Source organism: Aedes albopictus, chromosome 1, assembly GCF_035046485.1.
Source record: "Aedes albopictus strain Foshan chromosome 1, AalbF5, whole genome shotgun sequence".
Lineage (NCBI taxonomy): Eukaryota > Metazoa > Arthropoda > Insecta > Diptera > Culicidae > Aedes > Aedes albopictus.
The window spans coordinates 185597278-185616082 of NC_085136.1; the positions used below are offsets into that span (position 1 = coordinate 185597278).

General features: G+C 38.3%; 1 protein-coding gene across 1 annotated transcript in view; it reads right to left on the bottom strand.

The window, feature by feature from the left end:
• Positions 1–8587: 8587 nt before the first annotated feature.
• LOC109405653 (cadherin-23) overlaps positions 8588–18805 on the bottom strand; it is an 83955-nt gene continuing 73737 nt past the window's right edge. Inside the window, exons 11-14 of the mRNA XM_019678723.3 lie at positions 16043–16365; positions 15764–15962; positions 9030–9225; positions 8588–8963 (exon numbers count right to left, since the gene is read on the bottom strand). Coding sequence (XP_019534268.3) covers positions 8644–8963; positions 9030–9225; positions 15764–15962; positions 16043–16365 — 1038 coding nt within the window. The 3' untranslated portion in view covers positions 8588–8643. The remainder of the gene's footprint in view (positions 8964–9029; positions 9226–15763; positions 15963–16042; positions 16366–18805) is intronic.

Here is an 18805-nt window from a genome sequence, read left to right on the forward strand (position 1 = left end):
TGTGTTGTGTTGTGTTTTCCAATGATTGAGAAATTTCCTTGAAATAGAGATTAAGCAACACAGGTCGTCAGTTAGCCTAGTGGTTGAGGCTATGGATCGCCAATCCGGAGATGGCGGGTTCGATTCCCGTTCCGGTCAGAAAGTGTATTATTGACCTCGCCTCACAATATACAAATTCATGTAATGGCAGGCAAAGAAAGCCCTTCAATTAATAACTGTGGAAGTGCTCAAAGATCACTCAGTTGAAGCGAGGCAGGCAAAGTCCCAGTGGGGACCTAGAGCCACAGAGAAGAAGAAGAAACACAATGAATGTTGTAGTATTGTGTAGCAAATAATTATTTTCTACTTCGTTATATATACTACACCCACGAACATTTGCCCGAAAACTAGTTCATTTAGCTTCCTTAGGCTATCCCCCAAAATACCCATGTATATGTCATGTTCTAATAACAAAGAGAATAACAATGAACGAACTCACCGACTAATCATATTCAGCTGGTTGTCTGTGTTTGCCTTTGGCGTCTATATCTAATAGTTTTAGAATGCCCTTCAAACCATATCAAATGTTCACTCGCTCACACCACTCGCTGAGTCTCCGGTCATTAAACGAAGGATAAATACAAAAAAAAACAAATATGCGAATACATGACCCGAGGAGAGGAGCTGAAAGACAATTAGGGTAAAACGGTATAATGCGCCCACCGGGGCAAAACGCCCCTCTTCATTTTCTAGCGATTCAAGCGTTTTTCGCATGCGTGATCGACAAGAAATCTCAAATATTGAAGAATTATTGCCATCAAGCTGGTCCCTTAGTGGATTGGTACAGAAAAGCAATAAAAATATCAAAAAGCCTGAAATCGAGGCTTTTGGCGTAATATTCTACCTCTTGTGAGCTGACTTCATTGTAAACGAAGCAAGTTCTCTTCGCTTGTGTTATTTTGAAACTTTTATGCAGTTAAACACTTGTTGGAAGACCCTTCTAGGATAAGCATATGGTGGAATTATCCCCTGGGACAGTTTTATCACGGGGCTGGACGTTTTTCTTTTGATGGGGCGTATTGCCCCGTTTGTTTTGAAAAGGCAAATTTTGGAACGTTTCCGAAAAACGTTTCAAGGCTTCCATAGTCACCTCTCCAAAGGCAAAGTTTGCATGCAACACTTCACTAACTTTAGTAACAACGATTTGCAGTGAACAATAGATGGAATAAGGCGCCAGTTTCAGATATATTGCCATTTCTGCTTAGGGGGGACATATTATACCTGTTTATTAGGGTGGCCCACACTTATATGAAAAACAAAAATTTCGAAAAATACCAAGTCTTACCTCCTAAATCAGTTGTTTTGGACTCCCAGAAGCTACGTTCAAAATTTGAGCAAAATCGGTTGAGCCTAAGGGGGCGCTCAAAACGCTTGAAGTTTGTATGGGAAAACTTGGCCAAATGTATGCAGAAATTTTAAGTTTTCGAATTTTGCCGCTAGGTGGCGCTGTAAGCGTTCAATAATCAAACCCTTTGGTATTATTGTAGGTGACTATATGCCAGAGAACTTTGTCCAAGACCGCGAAGTGATCCGACGGCTGTGAAAAAAGTTATACCCTAGGCAAAGTGAGGCCAAGTATTGAGATTTCATTATTGATATTATTCCTTTACATGTATTGGAAAAATAAAAATAAAGTTTATCCTCACTTTTCCTAGGGTATAACTTTTTTCACAGACGTTGGATCACTTTGTGGTCTTCGACAAAGTTGTTTGGCATATATTCACCTACAATAATACCAAAGGGTTTGATTATTGAACGCTTACAGCGCCACCTAGTGGCAAAATTCGAAAACTTAAAATTTCTGCATACATTTGGCCAAGTTTTCCCATACAAACTACAAGCGTTTTGAGCGCCCCCTTAGGCTCAACCGATTTTGCTCAAATTTTGAACGTAGCTTCTGGGAGTCCAAAACAACTGATTGAGGAGGTAAGACTCGGCATTTTTCGAAATTTTTGTTTTTCATAAAAGTGTGGGCCACCTTACTGTTTACCCTACTCGGATGCAGCAGTAGCGGACTCCTGCATCTTATTCTCTGAAAATGCCTACGGAACTAACGCACTTGAAAACACGATCTGACAAACAGAAAAACAATCAGTCGGATGCAGAAGTGACGGACACATGCATCTAATTTTCCGAAAATGCCAGCGAAACTGACGTTTCCCTCCAGCATTCGCGAAAACACTATCCGACGAACCGAAAAACAATCACTCGGAAGCAGCAGCAGCGAACTCCTACGCCCACTTTACCGGAAATGCCAGCTTTATTAATTGTCATCAATGCTATAAACTGAAATTTGAACTGATTTGGCTGAAGTTATTGAGATTTATCGGAATGGTCATAAGGGTTTCTGAAGGATTGAACATAAATTAAAATCTTTCGTTTAGAAGTAGTTTGCAAAAAAAAAAAAAATATAGGCGACGGACTGTCGGGGTGACCGCCGGGCACGTTGCGGGGTGGAGGAGACTGCGGAACTACACAGATCGAAAAAAGAGTGTAAAATTCTGTGACATATGATGCACATGATTGGAGCGTGGGATATCACAGAAGTTTACATGACATATCATGTAAAAGTTATAAAATATCATGTGAACTTCCATTATATGTCATAAATTCAGCATGACTCTGTGTGTTTACATGACATATAACTAAGGGTATGCGGTATGGGATTTTTTCAAAGCGAAACGAAACGAAACGAAATATAATATTTCTGATACGATGCGGTACGAAACGAAACGAAATTCAAAAATGTTTCGTGAGATCGATACGAAATCCTAATTCACTCGGTATTTTTCGAAACGAAACGAAATTTTCGAAAAAGTTCCGCGGAATTTAGCAGATACATCAATTTTGTGCGAATTGATACTGCGTGTTTGCGGTGGCGCGAATTGCATTTCCATAAATATTTTCATCCCCTTGCTTCTTTTGCTACAGTGTCATTCATTGTTTAACCATTTTTTGCGACATATTGAAAATTTGAATAATTACACCAATTACCCAATAAGATTGCTCCAATGAAGATTGCTCCAATGACTTAACAAGAGCACATCAATAATGTGACTATGCTATAAGATGATCTCATATCGATTGTTTATCAGAGACCTGAAGCAATCATAAGGAAACGTCAGCCAGATGTTCACCATTCAAGCTTTGTTTAATGGCGTACCTTCTGGAGAAAGCCTTTAATCTAAACCTAAAATTGATAGATGATTTAATTAATTAGAAAATGCCCAGTAAAGCTCATATAGAAAGACTAAAATATTAACACGCAATGAAACGGCAAAAATTACCAATAGCCATTATCTCACAGAAATAATATTAAAAACTATCAAAGTCTTGAATAACCGATAGACGCCTTCTTTTTATCATCTGCACAAAAAACTATTCAAAAATATCCATAGGATCGCCAGTTATCCAACAAAAACCGAAATTTTTATTGCTTCATCCATACAAAGTGTTAGGCGATTTTGATCAAGTTTATTTCTAATTTCTAATTTTTAATTGAGCGATAATATAGCTGCCAAAGCATACCTATCGAGCAAGATGATGGCAAGGTTGCGACCATTCATTTGCAAAGATTTACATTCATTTGCTATTATCTCAGTTCAGAAGCATGCTATCGAAAAACAATGTATAGATGAATTTAACCTTGTAGTTTTATCTAAAAGTTTGCCGAATAACATTGGGGTCGCAAACGTATACCAAAGTCGTGAGCGAGCTGTGAAGGCAACTCTCCACGCGATGAATGTAAATTTCATTCACGCTGTGGAAAGTTGCCTTCACAGCTCGCTCACGACTTTGGAATGCGTGTGCGACCCCAATGTTATTCGGCAAACTTTTAGATAAAACTACAAGGTTAAATTCATCCATACATTGTTTTTCGATAGCATGCTTCTGAACTGAGATAATAGCAAATGAATGTAAATCTTTGCAAATGAATGGTTGCAACCTTGGATGATGGTAGGTCCAAGATAAGAAATATATTTGAGATTTTTTTGTGTTTTTAATATAGAACCTGAGAGTGTATTGCCACCAGTTAGCCTAGAGGTTAAGGCTATGGGTCGCCAATCTGGGGACGACGGGTTCGATTCCCGTTCCAGTCAGGAAAATTTTCTCAGCACACAATGTGCAAAATCATGCAATGGCAGGCAACGAAAGCCCTTTAATTAATAACTGTGGAAGTGCTTCCAAGAACACTAAGCTGAAGCGAGGCAGGCCAAGCCCCAGTGCGGACGTGGAGCCACAAAAAAGAAGAAGAAGAAGAAAAAGTGTATTGTCTCTCGCTATTCGAGATATTTTTTATTAAAACACTTTTCAGTAACTTGAGATTAGCAAGATCTTCGATAGATGATGTGGACATTGACACTATTTATTTGTTTTCGAAACTTTTTAGACATTCCGCGGAATTCCGTTTGATTTCGCCAAAATCTATTTTTTGAAGACGAAATTTTTAGAATTTGGCGAAACGAAACGAAATTTAAAATCATAAATTTCGCCTAGGTGAATTCCGTGGAATTCCGCGGAATTTCGTTTCGAGGTGTATTTGGCGAAATTTTTCGGTATACCGCATACCCTTACATATAACACAAATTTACATGATATATCATGTAAACCATCATAACACTAAGTTAGGCTTTAGGACAGAAGGTCGAAGGACAAATGGTCGAAGGACAAAAGGTCGAAGGACAAAAGGTCGAATGGACAAAAGGTCGAATGGACAAAAGGTCGAATGGACAAAAGGTCGAATGGACAAAAGGTCGAATGGACAAAAGGTCGAATGGACAAAAGGTCGAATGGACAAAAGGTCGAATGGACAAAAGGTGGAATGGACAAAAGGTCGAATGGACAAAAGGTCGAATGGACAAAAGGTCGAATGGACAAAAGGTCGAATGGACAAAAGGTCGAATGGACAAAAGGTCGAAGGGACAAAAGGTCGAAGGGACAAAAGGTCGAATAGACAAAAGGTCGAATGGACAAAAGGTCGAATGGTTCATGTTCTTGCTCATTGAGAGAAACATTATGGTGCTTTTATAGTAATCATATGTATTTCAGCCACTGACATTTCTATAGGAAATTTTTCCTTCTTTTGTTTATAGGCTATTCTTTCAAGCTGTGTTGGTGTAGTATTTAATGGCAATTTAGTTTGATTTTTTGTTCAGTAATTTTTCCTTCTTAAATTTATAGGCTGTTCTTTTAAGTTTTGTTACTGAATAATTTATCGACTATTTAGGTACTTATAATTTAATCAGAAATTTTGCTTTCTTTAATTCAATAGCTGTTCTTTATATCTCTACTGCAGAAAAAAATACTACTTGTGATTAGTGATCATCCGGGATGATTCATCCCCTCTTGGATTTATAGGTAGTTCCGACGAATTACACTGTATAAGTATAAATAATTTCTTCGAATTTCGACTGCTGGTGATTATGTTGGGAGGTATGGCGTTCAGTCTTTGCAAGAATAACTCAAAAACGGATTCTTAAGCTTTCATAAGTTATTCCTCCAACGATTGAAAGCCATACCTCCCAGCCCGTGAACCGTGAATAGTACATTATTTTCATTATAGGATTTTGGAGGCATTCCAAAGAGATTCAGAGCATTTTTCGGCGGATTTCACAAACGTTACGGAGGCGTTATATGGCGTTTTTGGGGGTTCCGGAGGGCCTGAGGTGCGTTACATGGGGTTTCTGGGGGTATTAGGGGGATTTCGGAGGCATTCCAAAAAACTTCCGAGCATTTTTCGGCGGATTTCAGAAACGTTACGAAGGCGTTACATGCCGTTTTCTGGGGTTTCGGAGGGTCTGAGGTGCGTTACATGGGGTTTCCGGGGGTTTAAGGGGGATTTTGGAGACATTCCAAAGAGCTTCAGAGAATTTTCGGCGGATTTCACAAACGTTACGGAAGCGTTACATAGCGTTTTCAGGGGTTTCGGAAGGTCTGAGGTGCGTTACATGGGGTTTCGGGGGGTATTAGGAGGATTTTGGAGGCATTCCAAAGAGCTTCAGAGCATTTTCGGCGGATTTCAGAAACGTTACGCAGGCGTTACATGCCGTTTTCTGGAGTTTCGGAGGGTCTGAGGTGCGTTACATGGGGTTTCTGGGGGTATTAGGGGGATTTTGGAGGCATTCCAAAGAGCTTCAGAGCATTTTTTGGCGGATTTCAGAAACGTTACGAAGGCGTTACACGCCGTTTTCTGAGGTTTCGGAGGGTCTGAGGTGCGTTACATGGGGTTTCCGGGGGTTTAAGGGGGATTTTGGAGGCATTCCAAAGAGCTTCAGAGAATTTTCGGCGGATTTCACAAACGTTACGGAAGCGTTATATAACGTTTTCAGGGGTTTCGGAAGGTCTGAGGTGTGTTACATGGGGTTTCTGGGGGTATTAGGGGGATTTTGGAGGCATTCCAAAGAGCTACAGAGCATTTTCGGCGGATTCCATAAACGTTACGAAGGCGTTACATGCCGTTTTCTGGGGTTTTGGAGGGTCTGAGGTGCGTTACATGGGGTTTCTGGGAGTTTTAGGGGGATTTTGGAGGCATTCCAAAGAGCTTCAGAGCATTTTTTGACGGATTTCAGAAACGTTACGAAGGCGTTAGATGCCGTTTTCTGGGGTTTCGGAGGATCTGAGGTGCGTTACATGGGGTTTCCGGGGGTTTAAGGGGGATTTTGGAGGCATTCCAAAGAGCTTCAGAGAATTTTCGGCGGATTTCACAAACGTTACGGAAGCGTTACATAGCGTTTTCAGGGGTTTCGGAAGGTCTGAGGTGCGTTACATGGGGTTTCTGGGGTTTTAAGGGGGATTTTGGAGGCATTCCAAAGAGCTTCAAAGCATTTTCGGCGGATTTCACTTTCATGAATAACATTACTTTATATCCTTCTATAGATCTATTGATATTAACACTCACGGGCTTGGGCGCAACCTCCTGTCAAATTTTCATTCATGAAATTAGCGATCAGCTGATCCGAAACGTCTCGTAAAATGGCTCATTGGCTTCTACTTTCTATCATTCTAGGCATCTATTTCGAATTGCAATGCGGTAGTAAATAACTGCATATAAGCTAATTGTCGTTTTACTGACCACTTTATCATGTCTTCCACATTGTCTACTGTCAATTAAACCTTTTGTTCTATTCGACCTTTTGTCCATTCGACCTTTTGTCCGTTCGACCTTATGTCCATTCGACCTTCTGTCCCATTCGACCTTTTGTCCATTCGACCTTTTGTCCATTCGACCTTTTGTCCATTCGACCTTTTGTCCATTCGACCTTTTGTCCATTCGACCTTTTGTCCTTCGACCTTTTGTCCTTCGACCTTATGTCTTTCGACCTTTTGTCATAGATTCCTAAACATGACTGAACTGAAGTTTAAATTAAGTGTAAATGTCATTATTTTTATCTGTGATAGCTTCTGGCGACGGATTGTAGTGGTGGCCGCCGGACTTGTTGCTGACCTGAGAAACTTGATTCTAGTGACGAACTGTCGTGGTGGCCGTCGGGCACGTGGAGGGCCGTAGAAGGTTGCCGGACTAGCTTCTGGCGACGGTAGTCGTGATGGCCGCTGGGCTGGTCGCGGGCCGGGAAGATTGCGGAGCTTGATTCGGGCGACGGACTGTAATGGTGGCCGCCAGGCCGTAGAAGGAAGCGAGACTTACTTTAGGCGACAGATAGTCGCCACGACGTAGACAACGTTCATCTACAGTCGATCGCCAGCGCTTCTTCAAAACAGGTTGGAAAGCAAGGCCAGACCGTCTTAGCTTTGACAATGTTGACCGGCTTAATCGTCACTTTCACACTATGTATAATTTAATTTAATTTTGATGTTGATGATGAAAAATAAAAAATAATTTTGATGTTGTCATACTTTGTATAAGTTGATTTGTATTCTTGAATGACTTTACTAGAAGCATCGCAATCAATTAAAACAAAAAAAATATCATGTGATGAAAATTGTACCTTAGCCGTACATATATGCGATAGTAACTCAAAATAGTTCTTAAGCGATTCTTGGTTGTCTGAAATTTAATAATGTATACGGTCACCGATTTTTATCCCATCATATGCAAATCTCAAAGGATCAAGTGCCCCACACAATGCATCCGTTTGCGTGTGCGTGACAGTAGTTTGACACATTTCCCATGGGAAAACTGTCAAAAAAAAAAAAACGCAAACCTCGACGGAACGGACGCTATGTGTTCCAGGTTTTACGTGACTAAAAGATGGTTTCAGAACTTTGACAAGCAGCTAAGTAACATTAAAAACATATGTACAGTCAGGTCTTTTTTTCGTGGTTTTCATTTACGCGGCCGCGTAAATGAAAACTCCATACAAAAAAAAAACATCGTCTTATTTTTGCATGTCGTCGAGAAATGGTGAGACTTCTTTTACGCGGATTTTTTGAATTTCGAACTGAGTTTTTTTTACGCGGTACGTATCCCCCGCGTAAAAAAATCCTGACTGTAAACCAGAGCAACAAAAAAAAAAGATAGAGATGGTATCGGATTGGATCGGTCGGCGAATCGTGTGACTCCCAGCTTTCGGAAATGAGGCATGAAAAATACTGCAATTGAAGTTTTTTTTTTTATAAAGTTTTTTAAATTTACTTCCATAAAAATTAAAGCTCTGTTGTTTCAAGTTTTTTCGTGAGTATGTTCCCATTCGTTAGTTTGTCAATTTGTGAATATAAATTGTACTGTTTCACGATGTCGTACCTGTCCGTATTGTACATCTTTGCCACGTAGTCATCCGAGTTGATTACGTTGTCGTCCATCGATTCCGGACCGGAAATGTTTTTAGTAAGATCGTCGTCGTTTTTAAACCACTCGTTCTCGTATGCTTTCATCCAGATGGGATTGCTGCCTTCGACGCTGTGCTTGTTGGTGTTCGGAACAGAGTTGATGGCACCTCGTGCCACTAAATCGGAATGCGCTGCCGCTATAGATGGAAATAAAAGTCATTTGAAGTTATCGCTTGTATCAAAGTAGGTGTGCGCTGTTTTACCATAATTGGCGACACGGGCAGCCCGCAACTGGCGCCGGTAGCTGGCACGTTGTGACGCACAGAGTCCTAGCACGACGACGAGAAGCGCTCCGATAAACAAATTGGACACAAATAACCATATTAACATGGGGGCGCCGGATAATTCTGCTACGAAAAACGATGCTTCTGATGCCTGTGTGTCGAGAACGTTGAATTCCTAGAAAAGGTGAAAAAGATCACATCCCATCATTAAACCGTGAAGGATAGATTTTTATAACATTCTACGGTTTGCGTTTTTGTTCCTAGAAACAACACTCAATATGAATAAATACCCTGCTGTGCATGTATGTCTTACGTTGTTTATAATGATAATCTCGTTTTTTTTGTCGCTCACGAAACCGTGCAAAATAAATAAGATGGGTTCCTTTCTCATTCCACAATTCAGCATGCCATGAAAACAGTAAGCATATTTTTTATATTGATTTGCGAACATTATTTGACTAAGAACATAAAATTGTGAACGCTTTAATGCAATATGGAACAGATATGTTTAACAAGGCTGAAAAAAAATCAATAGTGTCCTAACCTAACAGTTGGGGTAATATGGGATATTTTGCAATCTCGGGATTAAACGACGTATCACGATTTTCATAGTTATTGTTCCATTTACTCACAATCGGTTTCCCAAAATCTTTCCGTAAGGTACACCGAGGCAAGTTGAAACGGGTGGGGCAAGATGAAACGTGAATTTTGAAATAGATTTCATACATTTTGGAGATATATCCTTCATTAAAAGATTGTTTGAATCCAAGCTACATTGTTTACAATCATTAGCAAACATCATGTCAACCCACTGTTTTATCTTGCCAAACCCGTTTCAACTTGCCCCGGTATACCATACTCCTCGTCTAAACAATCGTTCCGACGACTCCGTTGGAAAACCAACGACAACAGGCTCGAAAACTTGGTCTATTTATGGTGGGGGTGTGACGAAGCCTGTTTTTTTTTTCTAATTTTTTGTATAGAAAAATTTAAAAATTGTCAAATATCGGGGGGGGAACCATACTTGACCCCCCCCCCCCCCCCTCTAAGTTGGCGCCTATGAACGACAATAAAGCTATCAAACTGATGTTGTTTTTTGAGTTCTTTCCTTGTCAAAGGGGACTGAGTCCTGTGGTCATCGATAAAGACTTCAACGCCTGGGTGGTCGAATGGGACAATCGCTTGACCAACACAAGAGGCTGGACTCTGCTTGAAATTATGACCAGGCTTAATTTGAATGTCACTGACGGAGGCGACAAAGGCTGTGACCTTTTGGAGTCCAGGTATTGCGCATTTCCCACTGTAGTATGTATAACCGAATAGTAATCATAAAATTATGTGTAAAATAATAAACAAAAAACCCGATTTAATCCACCTATGGTGAACAGAACCCTTCTTACACTTATTAAAATTATTGTTGTATTATTTGTTTTGTGTAATTTACCAAAAGTTCTAGAAAATATTGTGGATTTGGCATCTAGTGGATTGGTTTCCAAAATAGCATCATGGACCATGGACTAAACTACCAGAAATGCCAGACACTTCCTAGAGTCTTGTATGGAATGTTTAAAAAATAGCTTACATATTCTGGAATTTTGTATCTTTTATTAACTGCCAAGAGATCTTGAATCGATTAACAAATGGGTAAGAAAATCAGCGAGATACAATATATCTTAATCAGTCAATTAAATTAGCTCCGAAGTACTTGGTATTCATGGTTATGGTGTAAAAACGACAAAAATGATATATCTACTAAGTTAATCAGTTTTGGCATTAGCTAGTTATTTTGGCTGTCTGGTTCTTCAAAGCTTTCATTGAACATATTGTTAGTTTCCATAAAATTCCTGTGTATTTGTAATTTGTTATTTATAATTTTGTTGAAAACAATAACCTGCTAGTATACACTTTGTATGAGGTCAGCATCATTTATTTAAAAATAGACTGGTCAAAAACAAATGCAAGATAACAAGTGAATATAATAAAAAAAAACCCGATTTAATCCACCTATGGTGAACAGAACCCTTCTTACATTTATTAAAACTATTGTTGTATTATTTGTATTTAACATATTTATTTTGTGTGATGGACCAAAAGTTCTAGAAAATATTGTGGATTTGGCATCTAGTGGATTGGTTTCCAAAATAGCATCATGGACCATGGAATAAACTACCAGAAATGCCAGACACCTTCTAGAATCTTGTATGAAATTTTTAAAAAATAGCTTACATATTCTGGAATATTGTATCTTTTGTTAACTGCCAAAAGATCTTGAATCGATTAACAAATGGATAAGAAAATCAGCGAGATATACTTTGTCTAATATCTCTTAATCAGTCGATTAAATTAGCTCCGAAGTACTTGGTATTCATGGTTATGGTTCAAAAAGGACAAAAATGATATATCTACTAAGTTAATCAGTTTTGGCATTAGCTAGTTATTTTCGCTGTCCGGTTCTTCCATTTTTTCCACAATATATAAATTCAAAGCTTTCATTTAACATATTGTTAGTTTTCATAAAATTCCTGTGTATTTGTAATTTGTTATTTATAATTTTATTGAAAACAACAATACACTTTGTCAGCATTATTTATTAAAAAATAATTTCCCATAGACTGGTCAAAAACTAATGCAAGATAACAAGTAAGTGAATAGATTAATAAAAAAGAATTTATTGAAATACTCTCCGTAAGATATCTCAGTAATCAAATGTCGAATCGAAATAAAATTCCAGGGCCTTATACAAGGATATTGTAGCTTTCATTTGGTGCTTAGAGAACCCAAATCGGTTGACAGACAGCTAAGAGATTTATTATGGTACCCTTGGTAAAAAATCTCTCAAAAAGTTACCCGTACTCCCAAGTACTCTTTGAAAGATATCTCGGTAACCAAATGTCCAATCCTAAAAAAAATGTATAGGGTTCTACTAGAATGTTGTAGCTTTCATTTGGTGCCAGGATAACCGAAATCGGTTGACAGACGGCCAGAATATTTATTATGATACACTTGGTCAAAAATCTCAAAAGGTTTAGTTGTATAAATCCTAAGTACTCTTCGAAAGATATCTCTGTAACCAAATGTCCAATCAAAATAAAATTTCTGGGTGATCTACTAGGATGCTGTAGCTTTCATTTAGTGCCAAGAGAACCCAAATCGATCAACAAACGGCCAAAATATTTATTATGATACACTTAGTATCTTAAAAAGTTTAGATGTATGACTCATAAGTACTCTTCGAGAGATATCTCGGTAACCAAACGTCCAATCAAAAAAAAATTCATTAGCGTTCTAAAAACGTGCGTGACTTTTTTTTGTAACGAACATACACACACACACGCACACACACACATACACACATACACACATACACACATACACACACACACATACAGACATTTGCACAGTTCGTCGAGCTGAGTTCATTGGTATATGAGACTCGGCCCTCCGGGCCTCGGATCGAAAGTCGGTTTTTCGAGCGATATTTATACCCTTCTTATGGGTGTAAGAAGGGTAAAAAGGCTTTTCCTACATACATTCCGTGATATTTTTGCTACTGTTTATTAAGCTCAAATATAACAAAGAGATAGTAGCTTTTATGTATTTGATGCAATTGCATTTTTATGTATAACTAACTTGTGTAACCAAATATGATCATAAAAAATCTGTTGACAAACGGCTGAGAAATGTATTATGATACATTTTATCAAAAATCTCTCAAAAGCGTAAATTTCATTACTCCTTAGTACTCGTGGAAAGATATCTCGGAAACAAAATGTCCAAACGGCATAAAATTTAATAGCATACTACTTGGATGCTGTAGCTTTCATTTGATGCTGAGAGAACTCAAATCGATTGACACACGGCTGATTCATTTATTATGAAGCATTTTGTCAAAGACCTCTTAAAAAGTTAAGTTGTATTACTCCAAAGTACTCCCCGAAAGATATCTCGGTTACAAAATGTCCAATCGGAATGAAATTCAAAAGCGTTCTTCTAGGGCGCAGTAGCTTTCGTTTCGAGCCTTAAGAACCCGATTCGGTTGATAGACGGCTGAGAAATTTATGGTGATACACTTTGTCAAAAATATCTAAAATAATTAAGGTGTACTACTCCCTAGCACTCTTTGAAAAATATCGCGGTAACCGAACGTCCAATCAAAAAAAAATCAATAGCGTTCTACTAGGATGTAGTAGCTTTCGTTTGGGGCCTTAAGAACCCAAATCGGTTGATAGACGGCTGAGAAATTTATGGTGATACACTTTGTCAAAAATATCTAAAATAATTAAGTTGTACTACTCCCTAGCACTCTTTGAAAGATATCTCGGTAACCGAACGTCCAATCAAAATAAAATTCAATAGCGTTCTACTAGGATGTAGTAGCTTTCGTTTGGAGCCTTAAGAACCCAAATCGGTTGATAGACGGCTGAGAAATTTATGGTGATACACTTTGTCAAAAATATCTAAAATAATTAAGTTGTACTACTCCCTAGCACTCTTTGAAAGATATCTCGGTAACCGAACGTCCAATCAAAATAAAATTCAATAGCGTTCTACTAGGATGTAGTAGCTTTCATTTGCTTCCAAGAGAACTCAAATCGGTTAACAGACGGCTGAGAACCGTGAGTGACATTTTTTTGTAACATACATACACACACACATACACACACACATACACACACACGCACATACAGACATTTGCTCAATTCGTCGAGCTGAGTTGATTGGTATATGTGACTCGGCCCTGCGGGCCTCGGATCGAAAGTCGGTTTTCCAAGCGGTATTTATACCCTTCTTATGGGTGTAAGAAGGGTAAAAAAGGCTTGGATTTTCTGTTTTGTTTCAGTGCATACTGATAGTCGACATAACAGTGGATTGACAGATGTGCTGAATTGAAATAAATGGACAAAGCAGGTGAAGCTTCAGGCTTCATCGGCTTTGACTTCGTCGGTCTTCTTTTGGCAGATTTGGAGACGAACGGATGTGATCGTGTTGCGCTCCGTACCGGAGTCGGAGGTTTGATTAGCAGAGGAATCGAGAGTTTGGTCAGATTTCTGGGACGGTGTCCCGCGGAACCGATATTTACGACAATTGCGCAGCGGCTCCCAGTGCTTGGTATGTATTGTAAATGGATCGGTGTTTGGAGACAGTTTCATTTACGGTTGAATGAATTTCCCGAAGCATGGCATCGAGAAGTTCAGCGGCCATCTGTATATTTTCTGCAGTGTGACGATACGGCACAGAGTTCTTATCGTGGATAGAGCCACACAAACTGCGTTGCTTGCTAGTGAATTTGGACAATTTTAGAGCGGTGAATCGAATGAGATTTGATATTTGTTGTGAAACGTACAAATTGTGTGATTTTTTTTGGGATTCGTTCGAGAAGGAATGTATCAGAGCCGTGCGAGAGGATGCGGCTCTGACAGGTTATGTTTGTGCGAGAGAACGCAAATATGTTTTGTATTCGTGAAAGAGCATGCGAATCAAGAAAAAAAGTTTTGTATGAATTCGTGCGAGAGGACGCGAATCAAAAAGGTTATGGTTTTGGATTCGTGCGAGAGGACGCGAATCAAGAAAAAAAAATGTATAAATTCATACGAGAGGATGCGAATCAATAAAAAGTTTGTGTTTGGTTTCGTGTGAGAGGACGCGAATCAAGGAAAAGCTTATGTTTGGATTCGTGCGAGAGGACGCAAATCAAGAAAAAATATGTGAATTCGTGCGAGAGGACGCGAATCAATAAAAAGTTTGTGTTTGGATTTGTGCGAGAGGACGCGAATCAAGAAAAAGCTTGTGTTTTGGATTCGTGCGAGAGGACACGAATTAAAATAAACTTGCGTTTGGATTCGTGCAAGAGGACGCGAATCAAAAGATTATATTTGGGTTTGCGCTAGAGGACGTTCTAGATCACCTCAACGAGGTTTCCGTCCGCAGAAGATGTTCAACCTAACTCACTCACTCTAATAATCAAACCAATACGAATCAATAACACTAGTTTACAGCATTTTTGAACTCGGTAAGCTGATTATCATTTTTGGTGTAGAATCATGCCCTGAGTTCGAAAACGCGAAGGAAAAAAATTACAGTAGAGCGGAAAATTTTTCGACTTTCCATACAAGGTTGATGATTTGAAATCAATTTTTGTTCTATTTTTAAGCAACGTCACTCACTTCACACACCTCATTCTCCGTAATCAATGCTCCGATTGAGCTGAATTTTTTACTGTAACTCGCCTACATATGATATGTCAAATAAACGTCGAGAAAGAATTTTTAAGTTGGTTTTTTCTTATTGAAAAAAATACATTTCTTCAAAAAAATTAGGGAATATTGGTAAAATTTAAGAAGATCGTCCCTAAAACTCGCCAATATCTTGAATTTCATCAATCTGACGCAAAACCTGTATTCAGATGACCGAATGGTATTGTATTCAGCTTTTAATTTATGGAAAAAGATTTAAAATTGGTTGAACAAAACGCAATGTATTTGAATTTTAGTAAATTACATATTTTGAAAAGTTGCAAAACTCGATATTGAGCTAAATCTCAAAAACTGTTCTACTTTAAATTTTTTGAAGGTCGGTTTCGAAATCAGCACTAAATACTGCTTCAAAAATTTTGGTCGTTGACAGAAGTTCACGACTTTCGTTTTATTTTGTAAACTTGTGTAATCTATGCACTGTGGATTAATATTAACTGATTGAGTTTGTAATTTAATTACCTTGAACAGCTCATCCAGCTTTTCGATGTTTTGATCCACGATTTTTAAAACTTCCGAAACCTCCAGAATGGAATTATCCTGCCGGTTCACCAGGTGCAGGTATAAATCAGTTTTGGTTTTATCCACCGACCCGTCGCGATTCTCGTGTATGCGAAAGTCGTCAATGTTCACGATACTGCTACTCACGTCACTCAGCACGCTGTAAAAACCCAGCAAAGGGTGTGGTGAGGAAAGCGGGAAAGTTATTCCATTGTGAAATTTGGTTCAATAATTACTTACTCTCGGAAAGTGAAAATTTTCTCCCGCACTTCGGTCGGCTGCAAGCGAAGGACAAACTTTACTCTTTGATCCTCCCGTAATAGGTAAATGAATACATGGGCCTCGTCGGAGTGTCCGGCGCTGTCGTTGGCTAAAACTTTAAAATCAAAATAGCCCTTCATCCCCTTTTGCGGGTCGAAATTTAATTGAACTGCTCCAGTTCGGCGGTCGACCAGAAATGGCGGTTTTTGCACATTTTCCAATCCTTCGGTGAGTGTTTTTTTGATTTCTCCTATTTGGTAGTAGCTCACCTGGCCATGTGCGCCGTCATCGCGATCGATTGCCTGCGGATATTTGAGGTGAAACAATGTTTTACTGCAGTGGTTGGAAAACTTTTAATGAATACATTGTGTTCAAGAACGTCGGGAGACGTTGTAGAGGCTAGAAGGGGTTAGAGGGGCATACTAATGAAACAGGTGATTATGGCTACATTACGGGATTTTATATCACATGTGAAGAAAACTTTTAAATTCTGTTAGAGACAGTGTACCATGCATAAAAGACGGACTGGTGTAGTAGACCGGTAGCATAATAGATAGTAAGACGCACAAATGAATGAAGTGAACCTGAAATAGGGAAAATGACAGCTGTAACAGTTTTTTAATCTGTTTTCGTTAGGGGGCTGGTTGCTCCAAGTAAGAGCTTATAACATCAATTTTAGTTTTATGATAGATATGAAACGGCCATCAACAAAACAAGTAATATATGCTTTCATGACTACAAGAAGCGTTTTTTTGTAGCAAAAATCAAATTGGCACAAAACAACTATGACTAACTAATACATATTACTTAAGTGACCCCAAACTTTTGGCCGATGACATCAAGAGTTAAATTACTTAATAACATTTAATCTAGATTTTTTATCTAAGCTCGCTAAAAAGCACTTAAAAGCCAACAGAAATTAGGTTATATTACCGCACTCATCTTAAAATTTGGTCGACCCAATTTCCGACACTGTCGTAAGTTTTAATGTATTTTTTTTAATGTTGCAACTTTAGGTTAAATTTAAATATACATATTTTTGTAAAATTTTATCTAAATCACTTTAATATTGTCTATGACTTATCTATGAGGGGTCACCTCCTCAAAACCAAGCCATTTTTTTAGGCCCATATCTTCGCACATTTGTGTCCGATTTCAAATCCTAGATTCAAAAGATGATAAGCCAAAGAAACTTTAAACCTGATTTAGGTGAAACATTTTCAAAACTTTTGCCCTAAAAAATGACATGTTTTTGAGAAGGTGACCCCAAACTTTTGATCGGGGGTGTATGTGCCTACAAAAATGACCTGTTATAAGGGAGTGACCCCAAACTTTTTATCGGAAGTGCACATGTAATAATTTCCGAAAATTTCAGAGCTCTTGAAAACTCTTACTTAATAACTTATTATAGTAGTCATAAACAGTATAGACATGAATGTATAATTTCGTTATAAATTAAATTTGCCAGGGTGAAAAAATTGAAACACCACAAAAATACCCTAAAAGTTTATTTTTCCATCGGCAATTTCTATGGCATTTTCTTCAATGCCTTTAAGAATTCCAAAGGCATTTTTAATGTGATTTCCTTCGGAAAATTCATTGAAAATTTGGCAATATCTTTGGAATTTTGTCCGGTAAATATTTGGGGAAATGCTTGGACAACTTTTCTAGGAATTCCCTTGAAAATATCTCCAATAATTCACAGGAAATCTTTTTTTTGTAATTTTTTTCAGTAATTCTTTTGAGAATTCATAACCCAATTTCTTCGAAATTTCCGTCGGTTATTCTTTTGATCCCGTCATTACTGTCAGTTTTCTTTGTTAATTTCTTTGAAAATTTCTTTGATAATGCCTCAGGTAATTCATCCGGCAATTTGTACATGATATCTTTACACAATCGAAACTTACTCGGGAAATTTCTTTGGAACTTTTGTTCAAAAGCCTTCGAGAATTTTATTTGGCAATTTCATTTGATGTTTCTTGGACATTTTTTTTTTGGGAAATAGTTCTTCAATTACTTTCGGATTTTCTTCGACAAATTTTTGACGATTTCTTAGACGATCTCTTTGGGAATTGATCTGACAAATTCTTCAGCAACTTTTTTTCAAAATCCTCCACCAATGCCTTAAAGGATTCCTTAGGCAATTCATTTGGAAACTCCATAGCTTAAACATTTTTATTTCTTCGACTATTCCTTTGGAAATCCATCAGCGATGAACATAGCAAATTCTTTATGAATCCGCCTGGGTATTTTTTGCGGCTTCTTTTGGAAATTTCTTCGTCACCTTTTGCGGTTGTCGCAATAAAAGCAACAGGTCGAAAATTTACGACAGTTAAAATCAATTTGTGGTTCGGAAATCTTCATTGGGAATAAAATGAGAATAGCCTAATTTCTGGAAACAATATAACACGCCTTCAATGAAATGACAGTATAAATATGTGCAGTGCAGCCGAAGTCTTCAACGTACCTTAAGCTCCTAAGAACATTAGCACCACGCAGTGAGTGATTCTCGAACTAAATTGTTTTCTTTGTGAAAGCCCTAGTCTTCTGAACAATTTTGCTGAAGACAGTATCCTTCTAATTGGTCCAAAGCACGAGATATACGACGTTTAGATTGAAGTGGACGCTCCCAAGAGCACTACCACCAAACAATGAGTGTATCACGAACTAAATTGTTTTCTATGCGCTAGCTCTTAGTCTTCTGAGCAACTTTGCCCAAGACAGTATCCCTCTAAAATGATC